This window comes from Megalopta genalis, chromosome 5, assembly GCF_051020955.1.
Source record: "Megalopta genalis isolate 19385.01 chromosome 5, iyMegGena1_principal, whole genome shotgun sequence".
In the NCBI taxonomy this organism is placed as follows: Eukaryota; Metazoa; Arthropoda; class Insecta; order Hymenoptera; family Halictidae; genus Megalopta; species Megalopta genalis.
Window position 1 is genome coordinate 5,352,424 of NC_135017.1, and position 19,833 is coordinate 5,372,256.

The 19,833-nt window shown below is 39.4% G+C and overlaps 1 protein-coding gene across 6 annotated transcripts in view; it reads left to right on the forward strand.

Annotated features, from left to right (window-relative positions):
- Positions 1 to 19,833, forward strand: part of LOC117224088 (uncharacterized) — a 211,503-nt gene that overhangs the window by 119,147 nt on the left and 72,523 nt on the right. The window contains exons 1-2 of one of the 6 annotated variants that reach the window (XM_076521443.1): positions 3,382 to 3,806; positions 4,892 to 5,031. The exons of the other annotated variants lie outside the window; for them this stretch is intronic. Of the exons in view, the coding sequence (XP_076377558.1) occupies positions 4,940 to 5,031 (92 nt within the window). The 5' untranslated portion in view covers positions 3,382 to 3,806; positions 4,892 to 4,939. Of the gene's footprint in view, positions 1 to 3,381; positions 3,807 to 4,891; positions 5,032 to 19,833 lie in introns of those variants that run through there. 6 annotated transcript variants of the gene reach the window in all.

A 19,833-nucleotide genomic window follows, 5' to 3' on the forward strand; every position in this document is an offset into this window, starting at 1 on the left:
ATGATCTTAATGATTTCGACTATCTTAAAGATCTCGACGATATTGATGTGTTTGTGTAATGATTTCGATTATTTTAATGATTTTGATTATCTTAAAGATTTCGATGATCCTAATATTTTCGATGGTCTTAATGATTTCGACTATCTTAAAGATCTTGATGATCTTGATGTGTTGGATGATGTTAATGATTTCGATTATTTTAATGATTTTGATTATCTTAAAGATTTCGATGATCCCAATATTTTCGATGGTCTTAATGATTTCGATTATTTTAATGATTTTGATTATCTTAAAGATCTCGACGATCCTAATGTTTTCGACAATCTTAATGATTTCGATTATTTTAATGATTTTGGCTACCTTAAAGATCTCGACGATCCTAATATTTTCGATTATTTTAATGATTTTGGCTACCTTAAAGATCTCGACGATCCTAATATTTTCGATTATTTTAATGATTTTGACTACCTTAAAGATCTCAATGATCCTAATGTTTTCGACAATCTTGATGATTTCGATTATTTTAATGATTTTGTTTATCTTAAAGATTTCGCGATGATCTTAATATCTTCGACGATCTTAATGATTTCGACTATCTTAAAGATCTCGACGATCTTGATGTGTTCGATGATGTTAATGATTTCGATTATCTTAAAGATTTCGATGATCTTAATGACTTCGATTATCTTAAAGATTTCGACGATCCTACTGTTTCCGATGATCTTAATGATTTCGATAAAAAAAACTCAAACAATCGTACCTCCTCTTTCCAAATCGTCCAAGCTGAGGGTCAATTAGGAAGAACTTTCTGTAATTAGTTATCAGAATCTTAAGCGACGATATCTCGGAAGTGAGAATAGGAAGGAATAGAATTGGAAGGCGAAGAGGATCGTAACGTGCAGAATTGAAAGGTTGAGCAAAACTGAAGGAGAGGAGAAGGTCGGGGAATCTAGATCCCATTCGAATTCGAATGCGAAGAGCGCGTTAGAAATCGGTGGGTCGGCCGGCGCGCGACGGGAGGAATAAATTATCCTCGCTTGTGACCCTGGATCGCGCGCAAATAATGCGATAGATCAATTTGCGTCACCCGACCGGCAATTACCGTCGTTTAAGGATGCAGCGTACACGGAACAGGTGATGACACCAGTCTGCGACGACATTCTAGTCGCTGCTACGCTCCTAGTTGTCGCCTTTTCTTGAATCGCTGGCATTCCGTGTCTGTGTGTAGCATGGGGGAACGAGATCACTATGTTAATCTAACTGCAGCAGTACAATTAGAGGATCGAAAAGGAGGCCATGTTACAATGAACATTATTCCGTCAGAAAACCGATGGGTTATGCCAAGGTTATTCGTCTCTGTGACTTTAATAGCACAGGCAAATTTCAGCAAATTCCACGTTTTCAATGATTTCGATCATTTCGACGATTTTAATGATTTCGTAAATTTCGATGATCTCAATGATTTCGACAATTTCGATGATCTCAATGATTTCGTAAATTTCGATGATCTCAATGATTTCGTAAATTTCGATGATCTCGACGATTTCGACAATTTCGATGATATTGACGATTTTAACGGTATCAATGACTCTGATGATGATATCAATAATTTTGATGACCTCGATGTCTTTGATAATCACGATTATTTTGATAACCTCGATGCGATGCTCTTCACGATTTTGATTACCTTAATGATTTCGATGATCTTTACGATGTAATTGATTCAGATGGTTACGACGATTTCAATGATGTCGACAATTTCAAGAGTTTTATCGATTTCAATGATTTTAAAGATCTCCGATTTCGATGATCTCAATGATTTCGACAATTTCGATGATATTGACGATTTTAGCGGTATCAATGACTCTGATGATGATATCAATAATTTTGATGACCTCGATGTCTTTGATAATCACGATTATTTTTATAACCTCGATGCGATGCTCTTCACGATTTTGATTACCTTAATGATTTCGATGATCTTTACGATGTAATTGATTCAGATGGTTACGACGATTTCAATGATGTCGACGATTTCAAGGGTTTTAACGATTTCAATGATTTTAAAGATCTCCGATTTCGATGGTATCAATGGTTTCAACAATTTTAAGGGTTTTGACGATTTCAATGATTTTGATGATCTCCGATTTCGATGCTCTTCTTCATGATTTTTATTACCTTAATGATCTCGATTACCTTAATAATTTCGATAATTTTGATGATCAATAATCTAGATAATTCTGATGACTTGAATGATTCTGGCGATGTCCGTGCATCTAATGATTTCGATAATTTTAATGATTTCGATTATCTTAAAGATTTCGACGATCCCAATGTCTTCGATGATCTTAACGATCTCGATTATTTTAATGATCTCGATGATCGTGGTGATGTCAATAATTCAGATGATTTCCATGATCTCGACGATATTATAAATAAAACAGTCATTGCCACATTTGTGTTCCAATCAGTTTAAACGGCTGATCAATTAGTTGCAACTGTTGCAAGCGCAATACTGTAAACAATTAGATCTTTGTGTTTTGTCCGTACGTTCGGTTAGTCGCCTAACGTACATGCGCGACCGAACTATTGTACGCTCGTTTCGCGCTTCCTACGGCAAACTAATGACGTGGAAGGGTCTCTAGTAGTCTTAGAGAACTTTATTTTTTGTGTTGCACTCTCTGCGAGCGCTGGTGGAAGAATGCTCTTCCAACGCTGGAAAGTCGTGGAAGAGCACCCGTGGATGGAGGTAGATTGTTTATTATTGGTCAAGGCACGAATCACCCCTTGGAGGGGGGTGTCTGCCTTGACCCTTGTTGGGGCCTGAGATGGTTTCCCCAATGGTGGGACCTTTTTATGGCCCTTGTCTCTGGACGCAACACTTTGTGTAAAATAGTAAGTTTCTTAATCAATTATGAAAACCCAGAGGTAGAAGATAACAGAAGAACGATCATTTTCGAACGATTCCTCCAATGATTCATCTGCTCATTCATCCTCTAAAAATTGTCCGCTTTGTCCGCAAATAACCGATGGAAGAACATTTCGCCGTGGAACGTAGCCAATCAGCAGAAATAGCACAGCTATCGGAGGATGCTTCTATACGGTAGTTCCGATAATTTATGCGGACGTTCGGTTCTCCGTAGACACGGGGGAACCGTCGGCAAACAATAAGTATTCGTTGGAACAATGGTAAATGGCATTCGCGGCGTCGACCTTCCGCGGCCTCCCGGCATCGGCGCGTTGCATCGCCGTTAAGGCGCGTTGCATCGGCCGAACGGAAGGAAAAAAGGAAGGCGGCGGCATTGCAAGGCTGCTGGCCTGGGTGTCGCAATCGTTGTGATGCAATCGGACCCCGAGCCTCCTCGCGACACTGAAACTCCACCTGCGTGTTCAGTGGGAGCCCAGCCTTGCCTCCGGTTTGTTTCGTGTCTTCTAAGTCTTCCTCTCCGCTCTCTGTTATCGTTACGCGAGATTGCGGTTTCCCGGTTCAACCGCCTTTTCATCCTACGCCGAAAACACCGCTGTCCAATTGTCCCGTCGACATATGTTGAACAACATTTTTTATACAGTGTCGGACAGTTTTCTTAAATCAAATATCGGCGATCTTTCGCGTTGTGTTTGAAGACAAAGGACCATTCATTGTTGCTACGATTTCGCACACGTGTTTGCACGTGATTTTGGAAGATTCTTGAATTGTTTGCGTCGAGAACATTGTTTGATAATTGATCGAATTAGAAAATGGAACGGCGAGGTTCGAGTGGTGAATTTTTGTGATTGTTTCGCCGAGGTGGTGAATGTTATTTTAGGTAAATATGCAGTTTGAGAATGTGTTGTTGGTGTTATAATTTCGAACAACTTTTTTCCTATACAAATGATACAGAAATAACGGTGTTACAAAGTTCGTTGGTTCGTTGCGATAATAAATTAATTGCAGTAATAAAGAATACTAATATTTGTTACGTTTTATGGAAAACGTTACTCAACTATTTCTTGCACAAGGGAATGAAAATGCCACAAAAGTGAAAGTGATAGAGGTTCTATCAGATTAAAAATATATACGCATATATACTAATTTCTGTTATGTCTTGTGGAAAACGTTACTCAAATTCCCTTATGTAAGAAACAGTTGAGTAATGTCACTCATAAAACGTAATAGAATTTTTTATTACTGCAATAAATATTTTTTATTACTGCAATTAGTTTATTATTACAGTAATCTAATAAACTTTGTATAGTTTATATACATTGATACATATACTTATATTTATTTCATGTACATATATTTATTATATATGTACAGAGTGTCCCAAAAATGTCTCGCAATCCGGAAATGGCGGGTTCCTCGGATCATTTGAAGCAACTTCTTCCTTTACAAAAATTTTCTCCGGGGCACCGTTAGCGAGTTATTAACGAAAAACAGTGACCAATAAGAATCGAGTACGGCTGACGCGAGGCGGCCCAGCCAACCAGCGCGCGAAGCCCAGTTCCGCTCATTGGCTCGGTCGCCTCGCGCCAGCTGAGCTCACCACTCATTGGTCACTGTTTTTCGTTAATAACTCGCCAATGGTGCCTCGGAGAAAATTTTTGTAAAGGAAAAAGTTGCTTCAGATGACCTGAGGAACCCGCCACTTTCGGATTGCGAGACATTTTTGGGACACCCTTATATATATTATATTATATATTATTATATATTTAATAATATATTAATATATTATATTACATATTATTATATATTATATTATATATTATTATATTATTATATATATATATAAAATTAGATAATTATTTACAAAAGGACACACCTCTCAGGTTTCGATGAAATTTAAATACGTTGAAATCGGAGGTGGTTCGTTTTCTCAGACTGCATAATTACTGTATTTTTTTCTCGAAGTTTGTGATTCGATTTTGATGTTTCTGGAGAGAATTCGCGAGAGCTCGTATGGGATTAACGTCAACAGAAGTGCGGGAGTGTCTGAGCATGGAACACTTGCCGGGAGCCGCGGGCGCACACAGTCGTTCACCGCACGCAAGGTACGCTCGGTAATCATTGTTATAAGGGTTATTATATAGATGCCTCTATCATAGAGAAGGGCACGGGCCGCCGAGAACAATGGTTTTCAAACTTTCTCTTTTGTTCGCGACGACAATCGGCCGGATATCGGGCGCATACTGATGCACACGATTAAATAGGGGATCAGGAAGCGAGGAGCTGCTGCGCTTTCGAAAAAATTTACATTTTACTAGCGCCGTCATGGTTCAACCAGCATAATGTTGTTTCGAGAATCAAGCTTTAAACTTTTACATATATATATATGTGTACATATGCATCGCGGTACTTATTCATTTTCGCGATTGTCAGAATGCGGAATTGCATGCGGAATGAGAATTGTAAGAAGCAACAGCCGAATAGAAATGCGTTTCTTCTCTTAACCATTTGCACAATCATTTCTTTTACAGCTACGTTGATTACCATTCTTTCGACCTTAATAAGTTTCCTAGCGGAACGAGATGATTTTTGTTTCTTGCATTGTCTTCGTCGACTTTTATTCCTAGATTTAGATGAATCAAATTTTATTTCGATTTAAAAAATACATATTTAATAGTCTTTGTATGGAATCGTCATGATTTATTATTCAATAGCATCGTGATGGCAATAATTTAGACGACTTCAATGATGATTTAATAATGATTTTGATGTTCTCTATGATTTCGATAATCTTGATGTCAATAATTTATACGATTTTAATGATTTTGATGATTTTAATGATTTTGACGATTTTAATGATTTTGATGATTTTAATGATTTTGATGATTTTAATGATCTTGATGATTTTAATGATCTCGATGATTTTAATGATCTCGATGATTTTAATGATCTCGATGATTTTAATGATCTCGATGATTTCGACGATCTCGAAGATTTCGATGATATCGACGATGACAATATTTATCAAGGTTCACGAAGATTTCAATGATTTTGATGACCTTAATACTAATAATCTTAAGTAAAAAATAGTACATTAATATTGCGAAATTCAATTAATTTGTTCACCGTTTCAAAGGCAATCATTTTTCTGATAAACGCATAAAACCCATAACAGTCTAGATATTATTTATAGAAAGAGAGTTTCCTGAATGGTATTATAGTGTGATCGTGTGTGTCAATTGAAAAGTGAATAACCAGCTGCTAAACGGATACCTGAAAGCTCCTAACCGAGGCAGGTAATTGCGGTGTCGTGTTTCCTGCTCGATACCGGATTTATCTGCAACATGCAAATTCTTGGAAGTCCTATTGCCTGCTGCGTAGATACGATCTTGATGATTTCTTTGCCGCGGCTGTTTTAATCGATAATGCATTCTTAAATTCATAACGCCTACGTAGCAACGATCGATCGTTATTCCTAAGGCAACGTGGAAAATAACAACCGACTATGAAATATAGTAACCGATCAATTAATTCCTTTAATGTGGCAAGCATATTTTCGACATCGTGTTGAACTTATTAAACGAAATCAAATACTATCACGTGCGCTATACAATCGAATTCAGTCTCCAATAGTTATTTGTAAAATCTTATTCGATTAATATGATTTTATACATTTATTTACGGGATAAGTATGTAACCAATCTGCAACAATTATTTATAAAATTTCATTAAATTCTTAAACTTAATTTGAATTTGATCGCGGAAGCAAGTGAATGTCATTTGCAGAAAAGTGAATCAAATCTGTGAAACCCTATCTTGAAATACGATCTTGAAGAGCATTAATTTGCACTGCAGAAGGTTTAATATTGTTTTTAAAAATAGCAATTTGCTTTTCATTTACGAATGACTCACTATTAAGTCATCGTTAAACGTGAACTTCTAATCCAGCCGATTCTAATTGGTGTTGCGGTAACGAGATTCAGGTATTCGAAGGAATATGCAACATTCAGTGACGTAACATCAGCTTCTCACCCCGGGTGTCACAGTTGACAGAGTGAAAGATTCCTTCGAAACTTCCGCGTTCGTAATTTCCCTGCCTATCTCTGCGACGAGGAAAGTTGTTTTCGATCGTTCTCTTTCCCCCTTTCACCGGCACGGCTGCACCTGTATCACTCGCTCGCACGAATTCTAATCGGTTCTTCCATAACGATAATGGCTGCGGCGCAACAAGTGCATCGCTGCACTTCTTACGCCATTCGAACGTGTTTTCGAACAAAGGTCATTTACGGCAACAAACAGAGCAAGAGTATTCTTTTGTTGAACATTCTGTACCGGTAGTAACAATTATGGTAACAACAATGGATTCGAGCAATGTTGACAGTAAGGTTGTTAACATTGGTGATGATTTTCCGCGGACAATCTACTTGATGCTTTCGATAATGCTCACGATCTTAATAATTTTTATGATGTCTATAGCAATTGTAATTTTGATTTAATTAATTTTGATTTCGATGATGTTCATAGCAATCTTAATGATTTCGATGATGTTCATAACAATCTTAATGATGTCGATGATGTTCACAGTAATCTTAATGATTGCAATGGTCATGATTTTAATAATTTCGATGATGTTCATAACAATCTTAATGATTTCGATGATGTTCATAGCAATCTTAATGCTTTCGATAATGTTCATAGCAATCTTAATGATTTCGATGATGTTCATAGTAATCTTAACGATTTCAATGATCATGATTTTAATAATTTCGATGATGTTCATAGCAATCTTAATGATTTCAATGACGGTCATGACCTTAATGATTTCAACGATGTTCATGATCTTAATATTTCAATAATGTTTGTCATTCTAACGATTTCGACGATGTTCATGATCTTAATAAGTTCAATGATCATAACCTTAGTGGTTCCGATAATGTTCATAATTTTAATGATTTCGATGATGTTTAAGATCTTAATCATTTCGATGGTGTTCACGATCTTAATCATTTCGATAATGTTCACGATCTTAATGATTTCAATGATGTTCACGATCTTAATGATTTCGATGATATCCATGATTTTAATGCTTTCGATTATGTTCATAATCTTAATGGTTTCAACGTTGTCGATGGTCTTGATAATGACCCCGATCTTGTGACAATGACGATAATGTGCCTGATCTCGATGATCTCGATAATTCTACCACCTCATTGTTTCTCACGATTCCGATCTTGACATTAATTTTAATCTCATTGATCTTAACCGGTGATTTCAATGATCCAATGACGCGCACAAAATTAATTACGAATGTTCGCGACGTCGTTTCACGCTTGTTATATCTCGTGATATTTAAAAATCAGGATTCCTTCGACTGTAAGATCCGAAGCCGGTTTTTTGTTCGCCCTCGTCAACGTGTAATTTCGTTGTGGTCCGATACCCTCGGCTCCGCGATCATTCCTTTTTTCGGACGGCCTCGTTAATCCGAGTTTAATCGGCGAACAGTTCGTTGATCTTTATTGCCGTGCCGGGATCTTGTAAAACGGGCTGTCACTCCCCGTGCACGCATTAGATAAGATACGAAAGTGGTCGTTCCTTGATAACACGGCCTTGCAAATGACACGGTAATTGTTCCATCGCGCCGTTCTGACGAGCACTTCATTTTTCTGTTGCAGGTAAGCTGAACACACGACGCGTCCACCGCGTTGTGGGAACACCGCGACGGCAGAGAGGAATCAGGTCTGTGGCCGCGGAGCGCGCTGCGTTTCTTTGTTCCGACGTTAAACATCGCGGCGCTCCGGCCGACTATAATTAGCGATTACATTCAGCTAATCACCGGTTCGGATCTCGAGACCCGTTCCGGAGCAATTTACTTCGGGACAAACCGGCCGATTACTTATTAAACGAACTTTATAAATCCGCGGACCCTGAAATCCGGCGGGAACGCCGGATCGCTTATCTTGTAAACACGTGGCTCCGGCCACTTTTCACGGCGAACTAATTTGTTTCGCGCGTCGTATCGGCGAGGAAAATGAGCGGGAATTATGTAAAACACGCCGCGGCAACAGCCGACACACCGTTATCTCCTGTACAAGCCATATAGATTATATTGCCGCGTCCTCTATTAGGCAGCCAGAGCGAACTCGTTCGTTCTCGCGCCGCGAGAACTGAATCAAATTTTCTGGTCGGAAAGCTTTCCGAGTCTGTGCTGGCTTTTTCGGTCGAGCGTGGTCGTTTGATAAAAGGCGGACGATTCTTTTCGGTCGTTTGTTCGCCGCGGAAAAGAAACGCTGTTCGCGCGGTGCCGCGCGCGGCTCGTTGACAGCGTTTACGTAAAAACGTTTCGAAGGCAACGAGTCGCGTTCGCGTATCGATCGGGGAACCGTGAAAATCCGCCGACACGCCCGCGATTCCGGAATTTCACTGCGCGCCGGCCGTTTCCGGATTTTGCGGGGCTTCTTGCGTGCCTCGGTCTCGTTACGCAACCCCTCTCCGGGACTGGGAACGAAAGTCGTGGGAGTGAAGCAGCGCGATACAGATTAGCATTGCGGAGAGCCGGTCGGAGTCCACTTTCTCGCGGCCGAGAGGAAAGCGACGCTCGAAAGGAAGACTGAGACCATTAATTAATACGAGGAACACCCATGCGAGCCCAGCAGGCTCGATTGTCCGTTCGCTTTTTAATCGCGGGGTCGTCGGTCATTCGTAGTGGCACTTATTGGAAGCGATCTAAAATTTTAGCTAAAGACTTCTCAATGAAACTGTGATGTGTAGGAATTTTTTTTCTGGAGAAGTTAGCGGATCGTTTGTTTCAAAGATTATTTTATGAAAGAGGATACAGAAAGTTCAAAAAATTATTGTACAAGCGAAGAAGGGTTCCTTAAGTCATTTGAAGAAACTTTTTCCTTAGCGGAAATGCAATCCGTGGCTTCGTTTACGAGTTATTAACGAAAAACACGGACCAATCAGAGGCGAGATCAGTTGGCGCGAAGCGGCCGAGCCAACGAGCGCTCGGAGCCCAGTTCCCAGCGCGGCCGCCTCGCGCTAGGCGAACTCGCCTCTCATTGGTCAATGTTTTTCGTTGATAACTCGTAAACGAATTCGCGGATTGCATTTTCGCCGAGGAAAAAGTTTCTTCAAATGACCTCGAGGATCCATATCTCTTTTGTACAATAATTTTTGGGACATCCTGTAGTTGCGGAAACTTCAGGTAGAAGATTGAGATTTTATAACTTACAGAGCGGTTTGGTAATTTGACGGAATTGTGATCTATGGGAATTTATTTTTTTTTGAAAAGAATAGCGAATCTTCTTCTTTTAAGAGAATTTTATTGGAAAGTACACACGTTATACAAGCTCGTAGTAATATTTTGGTTGCAGAATCCTCAAGTAGAAGATTGTTTGAGATTTTATAAGTTGCAATGATCTGGTTATGTCTGGTTAGCAATTTCAGAAAACGATGACATTTAGTAATCTTTTTTTGAAAAATCTAGCGAACCTTCGTCTTTCAAGGAATTTTTATTGGAAAGTACACACATTGAACAATTCATAGAAATTTTTGGATTGCAGAATCTTCAAATAGAATACTGTCTGAGATTTTATAAATGACAGCGGCTTGGTCATATCTAGTTGACAATGTGACAAAATTGTGATCTTTAGGAATTATTTCTGAAAAACCTAGCGGATCTTCGTCTTTCAAGGAATTTTTATTGAAAAGTACACACATTGAACAATTCATAGAAATTTTTGGATTGCAGAATCTTCAAACAGAATACTGTCTGAGATTTTATAAATTACAGCGGCTTGGTCATATCTAGTTGACAATCTGACAGAACTGTGATCTTTAGGAATTTTTTCTGAATAACCTAGCGGATCTTCTTCTTTTAAGGAATATTTTATTGAAAAGTACACACACTGAACAACTCGTAGTAATTTTTGGATTACAAAATCTTCAAATAGAAAATTGTTCGAAATTTTATAGGTTGCAATGATTCGGTCATATCTAATTAGCAATCTGAGAAAACGATGACATTTAAGAATTTGTTCTCAACAAATTAGTGGATCGTTTCTTTTATCAAGTACTTTATTATAAAGTACATATGCCGCGGAACTTCTAGTATTTTTCTAATTAGGCCTGTGTATTAGTTATAAGATCCTTTGAGATTTTATATGTAACAGTGGTTTGATCGTATCTACTTGACAATCTGACAAATCTGCGGTTTTCAGAAATTATTTCTGAAAAAATTAGTGCACCTTTCTCTTCTAACCAGTTCAAAGTACATCAAAAAGTACTGTAAATTGTGCAACCTGTAATAACTTTTCTGCCAGCAAAATCTTTGGGAACATTAATATTGTTCAGCCCGCGGCTCATCCTACAGAGAATTCTTCTCGTTGAAAAGCGGCTGAAGTCGCGACATATTTGTTGACAACGAAAATCATTATAGAGCACGTTGTTTGGTTCGCCGACGAAGATAAATGGCAACAGCCTGGCCGCGGACAGGTTCGAGCATTGAGGGATTACGATAGGCGACGGATCGCGGGCCGAACTTTCGAACCGCGAACCAACAGGATCCCGTTATTGAGGAGCCGAAACCGTGAAGGACACCTGATGTCCCACTTTCTTGTCTGACTCGGTACATTCACTCCAGCTATTAACCCTTAAGTAGCGTATAGTCCGTCGAAATTTTCGCAACCCGAAGATATTGCGCACTGTAAATAAATATTCTTTGCGTTGCAACGTGTGCACGCTCGACGCGCTTCGATTTCCAGCAATCGTATCTTCAAGGTCGACATTTCCAGCTTTAAACCGAGCAAGCCGCTTCCGCACAGTTCTATAATGCACTTTATTTGCCACCATACTCTAAGGCGTACAAAACTGATACAAAATTAACGAATCGTAACCAAACTTTTTTCCAAATATGGCTGAAGTTATCTCTTTTAGATTTTTTCTGAAAAACCTAGCGGATTTTCTTCTTTTAAGGAATACTTTATTGAAAAGTACACACATTGAACAACTCGTAGTAATATTTTGGTTGCAGAATCCTCAAGTAGAAGATTGTTTGAGATTTTATAAGTTACAATGAGATCTGGTTATGTCTGGTTAGCAATTTAAGAAAACGATGACATTTAGGAATTTTTTTTTGAAAAATCTAGCGGACCTTCGTCTTTCAAGGAATTTTTATTGGAAAGTATACACATTGTACAATTCATAGAAAATTTTGGATTGCAGAATCTTCAAACAGAATACTGTCTGAGATTTTATAAATTACAGCGGATTGGTCATATCTAGTTGACAATCTGACAAAACTGTGATCTTTAGGAATTATTTCTGAAAAACCTAGCGGATCTTCGTCTTTCAAGGAATTTTTATTGAAAAGTACACACATTGAACAACTCGTAGTAATTTTTGAATTACAGAATCTTCAAACAGAATACTGTCTGAGATTTTATAAATTACAGCGGATTGGTCATATCTAGTTGACAATCTGACAAAACTGTGATCTTTAGGAATTATTTCTGAAAAACCTAGCGGATCTTCGTCTTTCAAGGAATTTTTATTGAAAAGTACACACATTGAACAACTCGTAGTAATTTTTGGATTACAGAATCTTCAAACAGAATACTGTCTGAGATTTTATAAATTACAGCGGATTGGTCATATCTAGTTGACAATCTGACAAAACTGTGATCTTTAGGAATTATTTCTGAAAAACCTAGCGGATCTTCGTCTTTCAAGGAATTTTTATTGAAAAGTACACACATTGAACAACTCGTAGTAATTTTTGGATTACAGAATTTTCAAACAGAATACTGTCTGAGATTTTATAAATTACAGAGGCTTGGTCATATCTAGTTGACAATCTGGCAAAACTGTGATCTTTAGGAATTTTTTCTGAAAAACCTAGCGGATCTTCGTCTTTCAAGGAATTTTTATTGAAAAGTACACACATTGAACAACTCGTAGTAATTTTTGGATTACAGAATCTTCAAACAGAATACTGTCTGAGATTTTATAAATTACAGAGGCTTGGTCATATCTAGTTGACAATCTGACAAAACTGTGATCTTTAGGAATTATTTCTGAAAAACCTAGCGGATCTTCGTCTTTCAAGGAATTTTTATTGAAAAGTACACACATTAAACAACTCGTAGTAATTTTTGGATTACAGAATCTTCAAACAGAATACTGTCTGAGATTTTATAAATTACAGAGGCTTGGTCATATCTAGTTGACAATCTGACAAAACTGTGATCTTTAGGAATTTTTTCTGAAAAACCTAGCGGATCTTCGTCTTTCAAGGAATTTTTATTGAAAAGTACACACATTAAACAACTCGTAGTAATTTTTGCATCCTCGCCATAAACAGCGCATATCTTATTCGCCGCTTCTGTGACATTTTTGCCCTTTCGGAAAAAGAAAAGCATTAAATGCCTATAACGCACTTTATTTGCCACCATACTCTAAGGCGTACAAAACTGATAAAAATTAACGAATCGTAACCAAACTTTTTTCCAAATATGGCTGAAGTTATCTCTTTTAGAATATCTACACATGTCATTTGTTTTCAATAATTGTGATATATTCAGTCAGAGTCTCTCACGCTACCTACCGAAAATCGGCACGAACTTTCCGGACAACCCAATAGAAAAGCTGGATCATTGTTCCCAAATCAGGAAAACATTAGCAGCTCAATTAAATATCAAAGGATCGTGTCACGGGAACCGCTGTACTCCGAACGGATTGAGAAACCGATCTCGTCACGGTGCATTCGCGTGAAAACAGTTTTATCAGGGTGTCCGCAGTGTCGGTTTCGGTTTCGTTGATTGAATTAGTTCGACGTCGTTCGATTTCTCGGTGATCTCGGGACTCGGCGATCGTTTTCTGGTTGATCTCTCAAGATTTGCTTTCCGGATTTGCGGAACGAAGAAACGCGGCCGCGACAAATACACACACACACACACACACACACACACACACACACACACACACACACACACACACACACACACACACACACACACACACACACACACACACACACACACACACATATATATATATATATATATGCACATATCGGGAACCGGTTTGCGATTCGACGCGTCCCGACGTGAAAGTTAACAACACGGTCGCGTCGGCTCGATTTATTATATTCGTTGAACTGCGCCCTATGACCCGGGGACATCTAGCGACCGGCGGCGTTCGTTAATCGCGCGTTTTGTTAATCCGATTGGAAAGCGGGCCCGCGAGTTTTTACCATTCCGGGGGCCGTTATCGGATCCGCGCGATCGGAATGCCGCGAGTTGCATGCAGATCATCGATGCGGATCCTTATCTGGGATGAAGTAATAAAGCGCGGCGAGCGAAGCCCGCACGATGGTTTCGTTCATACGGTAATTGCGCTTTCCGATCGATCCGCGGGGAGATAGAAATATCCGCTCCCGAAGTATTCCAGATCGCGGAACTGCCGATGAAGACAGGGATCGAATACGAAGCGCATAATGGGTTCGTTATCGCATTCCTCATCGGGCAACTTTCGTTCAAATTCCAACGTACGCTAACTCGCGAAGTTAATTAACATGTTTAGCCGCGGCGTGGTGGTAATTTCGTTTATTTGGTACGGCGGTATGCGCCGGTCACCGGTGACCGGCAACTCGTAAACGAATCGTCGATAGCAATGGCATCCTTATTAATACGTTTCTTATCAGAGCTGCGTTAATTTAATTTATTTAGTACGTTAGCGCTGCCGGTCACCGGTGACCGGCGGCTCGTAAACGATGCTCCAGTAGCAGCAGTCGGTTCTTTATTGCATCTCTCAATGAAACAGTCTTACTTTCAGTTATTTAGCTGAACGCGGCTGCCGGTCACCGGTGACCGGCGTTCCGCAAACGATGCATCAGTAGCAGTAGTTAAGTCATTATCATTTAGTTATTATCATCTAAGCAATGATATTTTCAATTATTTAGTACATCGCGACTATCGGTCACCGGTGACTGGCGAACCTTAAACGAGTTACCAATAGCAGTATCATTATTAACCCCTTAACGCACAGTTTTTTTTTTTAAACCGGCCAAAAGAAATCAATTTTTTTAAATGTAAAAAAACAATTTAGGACATTGTCTTGGCAAAAAGATTAGAAAAATACAAAAATAATCCAAATTTTAATTTTAATCTTGGATTTTGATCCACATTGCAGAAAAGAGCCGAATATTGCAATGTTACACGTACATCGACTTTTTTATCTTGCTTTTCGAATTGCTATTTCGGAAAAAACATATCTTTATCAGTGAGAATATTTATTTATACTTTCGCAACATAAATAATAATTATATTAGTATTCATTTTAAAAAATTATTCAAAATTTTCTTTTGTGTGATATATTTCGAAGCAAGGTGCAGCATATAGCCCAACATTGCAAGTATTACACATGTAACGACTCTCTTTTCTTTTCCTTTTTCCTTTGAGATCCATTTTAGCACAACACACAGCGCAATATCTTGTGGGAGCTTCTTTGTTTGGCGTTGGTGGAACAAAACTGGGAAAATGACGTTCCGTTAGTCGTAGTATTTCAGAAAATTTTGGTCTACCCGATTTTTTTATATTTGTGTCACTATGATAGTTTTGTATAACTCTTTCTACTAATTTGCTTCTGAATTCTAAATTTCTTTTTTCACCTCCATTTTTTGTTATACAAAACATATGCGTTCCATTATAGCTTACAATCCCATATAAATGATAAATATCAATAAAACGATGTTCTTTCTTTGCTTTCACATTGTTATTTTCAATTCTCGATTATATTCGAGTGTGAAAAATTATAGCAGCATAAAATACAACGCTGCTCGAATTATCTCGAGAATGTGCACAGTTTTGCCTGTTTAGCGTGCTCGAATTAGCTCAAGCGTACAAGTTAAGGGGTTAACGAATAACGTTTCTTAACGAATAAACGTTCACTTAATCACGAACGTAGGGCGTCAGTAGCGCCGGTCACCGATGGCCGGCAGTTCGCAAGAAAGCCTCAAACAGCATCGGTACGTTCGCCAATGTGTCCTATATCTCTAATCCGACGCCGACAACAACGTCGAATGACTGGCAGTGGCAAATGATTTTCCATTTTCAAATCACGTGGACATTGACCATTGAAGTCGTCGTGGTCGATGGTACAATCCGGCGCGAACTCGGCGAGCGGATAGCAACGATTAGAAGAGATTATACAATTCGAGAGAAAGTCCCCGATCGATTTATCGAGTCAAATGAGGTGTGGAGCGGCGGGCCGATACCAGCTTTCTACTCTATAATTTGGAGACAGGGTAAGCGCGGTGGGTTTAACGAAGGATCGAAAATGATCGCGCGACGGAAAATTATCCGGGCGTGTAGTCGCCGCGCGAGTACTTTTCGAGCGGAAAGATTCGCGCGGGGGCCGGACTTCGTTAACATTCCTGTTTTCCTGGCGAGCGCGGTGTCCCCCCAGAAATTCCAAGTTATCCGCTTTCCTCCGCGCGAGTCAGCCTACTAAATCCTGTTCCTCTAGTTAGCTTCCTCCGGCCGACCTGCTCATTCCGCGTCCCGTGTCATTAGTTATCGAGCGGTCCGCGCCATGCCCATAAGCATGGCGGGGCCCCGGGCCCCGGGCCCCGCAGAAGGGCGACGCTCGGCAAGGGATCGCAGATGGAATCTGGACGTATTTATGACGGTCTTCTGATTAATGCGTCGCTCCACTCTGCCTTTGCCGCGTTTCGCGCAGATTTATCCCCGCGTAGGCACTCGCTTCTCCGAGTTGCCTCTCGGACCTTTTCAGCCCGACTTTATTCAGCCTGCTTGCCGAGATTTATTCCGATACCTCGGATCGCACCAATTTTCCGGAGACCTTGCATTTCTCGACGCGCTCGCGGGCTTTTCACAGTAGATTTACGGAACCATTGCAACAAATTTCACTCAGTAGTCATTTTTGTAGATTTTATCAATACAGTGGCCATTTCCGTAAATTTTGCCACTAGAGTAACCATTTCCACAAATTTTGACGGTACAGTTGCTATTTTTACAGATTTTGTAAATACAGTGGCCATTTCTATAAATTTTGCCACTAGAGTGACCATTTCCACAAATTTTGCCGGTAGAGTAGCCATTTTTATAAATTCTGTAAATACAGTGGCCATTTCTATAAATTGTGCCACTAGAGTGACCATTTCCACAAAATTTTGCCAATACAGTATTATGACCGTTTCTGCAAATTGTGTAAATACAGTGGTCATTTCTATAAATTTTGTTACTGTAGGGACCATTGCAACAAATTTCACTCAGTAGAGTAGTCATTTTTGCAGATTTTATAAATACAGTGGCCATTTCCATAAATTTTGCCACTAGAGTGACCATTTCCACAAATTTTGCCGGTAGAGTAGCCATTTTTATAAATTCTGTAAATACAGTGGCCATTTCTATAAATTTTGCCACTAGAGTGACCATTTCCACAAATTTTGCCGGTAGAGTAGCCATTTTTATAAATTCTGTAAATACAGTGGCCATTTCTATAAATTGTGCCACTACAGTGACCATTTCCACAAAATTTTGCCAATACAGTATTATGACCGTTTCTGCAAATTGTGTAAATACAGTGGTCATTTCTATAAATTTTGTTACTGGAGGGACCATTGCAACAAATTTCACTCAGTAGAGTAGTCATTTTTGCAGATTTTATAAATACAGTGGCCATTTCCATAAATTTTGCCACTAGAGTGACCATTTCTACAAATTTTGCTAGCACAGTTGCTAGTTTTTACAGACTTTGCGTTATAATAAATATAGTAAATATACCATTTATACTGATTTTGTCAGTAGAGCGACCATTTCCACTGATTTTACAAGTTAAAAGTTTAAATAGTGTGATCATTTTCGTCATTTTTCGGGAAATAAGGGGTTCCTGAGGTCATTTGAAGAAACTTTTTCCTTGGCGCAAATGCAATCCGCGGCTTCGTTTACGAGTTATTAACGATAAACACTGACCAATGAGAGACCAGCCCGTGTGGCACGAGGCGGCTGAGCCAACGAGCGCGCGAGACACAGTTCCGCTCGTTGGCTCGGCCGCCCTCGCGCCAGCTGCATCTCGCCTCTCATTGGTCACTGTTTTTCATTAATAACTCGTAAACGAAGCCGCGGATCGCATTTTCGCCAAGGAAAAAGTTTCTTCAAATGATCTCAGGAATCCCTCATTTCCCGATTTCGAGTGACTTTTAGGACACCCTGTATATTAACACTAGATTCAAGGAACCCGTCGAAATGACGGGTCACTAATTTTTTAATTTACAATTATTCACATCGTAAAGATACATTTGTGAATGATACATTCAATTTATATGTTAGTTACGGGAAATGTTGCAATAACACTTGTTAGAAATCAGGATAAATGTTTTATCGTTACTTTTATAAACTGATATGAAACAGCTGTCTTTTTGTGCTCCGTAAATCTAGTGTTAGTCGCTAAACTTATTCGTAACCTTAAAATAGAAATGGACGGAATTCTGGAATCTGAAAGTAGTTTTTCTGATTGTAGCGCAGAAAAAAATTATGCCGCTAAAAGGAAGACGAATTAGAGAAATAAGATTAGATTAGAATAAGATTAGATAGATTAGATAAGATTAGAAGAAATAAGAACAAAATTTCTAACAAATGATGCTGAAAAATGATTTTCTTTTTACTTTTATACAATTTTACACCTAAATATAAAATAACAATTTTTCGGTGATATATGGGCCTTTTTTTTCATATTTCCATATGATGCAAATGGGTTAATAGAACCGAACAAAAGCATTCATACCTAACAGTTTATTATCAAAAGACATCTCCACAGCGACTCGGACTCGTTAAATCACCTTAAAGGGTTTTAAGGATCACGGAAGGAACACCCGGTAGAGAGTCCTGAACGCGTGGCGAACCGGGCACATGTGAGCCGAGATCGAGCTCAGGAGGGCAACGCCCGATGTGGCCTTGCTCGCGACCTCCTCGGAGAGAGCTTCTCCGGAGGCTGGTCCTCGGAGTCGCAACCATGCGAGCGCACGCGCGCGCGCGCGCGTGTTGCACGCACACAGGATCCACAGGTGGATGATACGCGGATGCCACGTGACGGGGCCACAGAAGTCGAGGAAGACCGGCGGGAATGGCGGAATACGAGCAAAACGAATCGGAAACTGACTGAGAGACGCGGACAGGGAGTTAAACGGAGTTAGGGAAGGCCAGGGAAAGGATCTGGCGAGTTCAGTCGGGAATGGATACGAGCTAAACAGGTCCCTCGAGGGACGGGCAGACCTGCAGGTTAGAGGGTGGGTTGGCTGAACCAGGAGATTTAGAGGCGATCAGGATAATAGGATGCGAGCTAGGAATATTCTTGTTTAAGAGAGAGAGAGAGAGAGAGAGAGAGAGAGAGAGAGAGAGAGAGAGAGAGAGAGAGAGAGAGAGAGAGACTTATTAACTAGAAATATTCTTGGGTAGAGAGTATTTTGCTTTAAGGTGTAGAATGTCGTTCTAAAGAAAAGATTTTTGTTAAAATGATTTACAGTTGAAAATTTAATTAACAAATATTTTAATCTGATCTAAGATATGGCAAAGCTTCGAAGAGATTCGAAGAGGTTTCGAGAGCGTCTAAGGAAGCATTTTTTTAATTCTGCTATCACTCGAACCGACAAAAATGAAATGGGAGATTCACGCCTTTGTAAGTTTCTTTTTCATCCAAAGCCGAGAAAATATATACACTCATACACGAAAGTATTCGAACGCTCACACGTTTCGTCGTAGATTTCGCGGTTCTAATTCTGGGTGTTCCAAGAAGAAAGCCATTTATTAGCAAGACAAATAAAGTTGTACGTTTAAAATTCGCCGAATAATTTATTTATGAAAATAATTCATTCCGAGAGTAAATTTAAC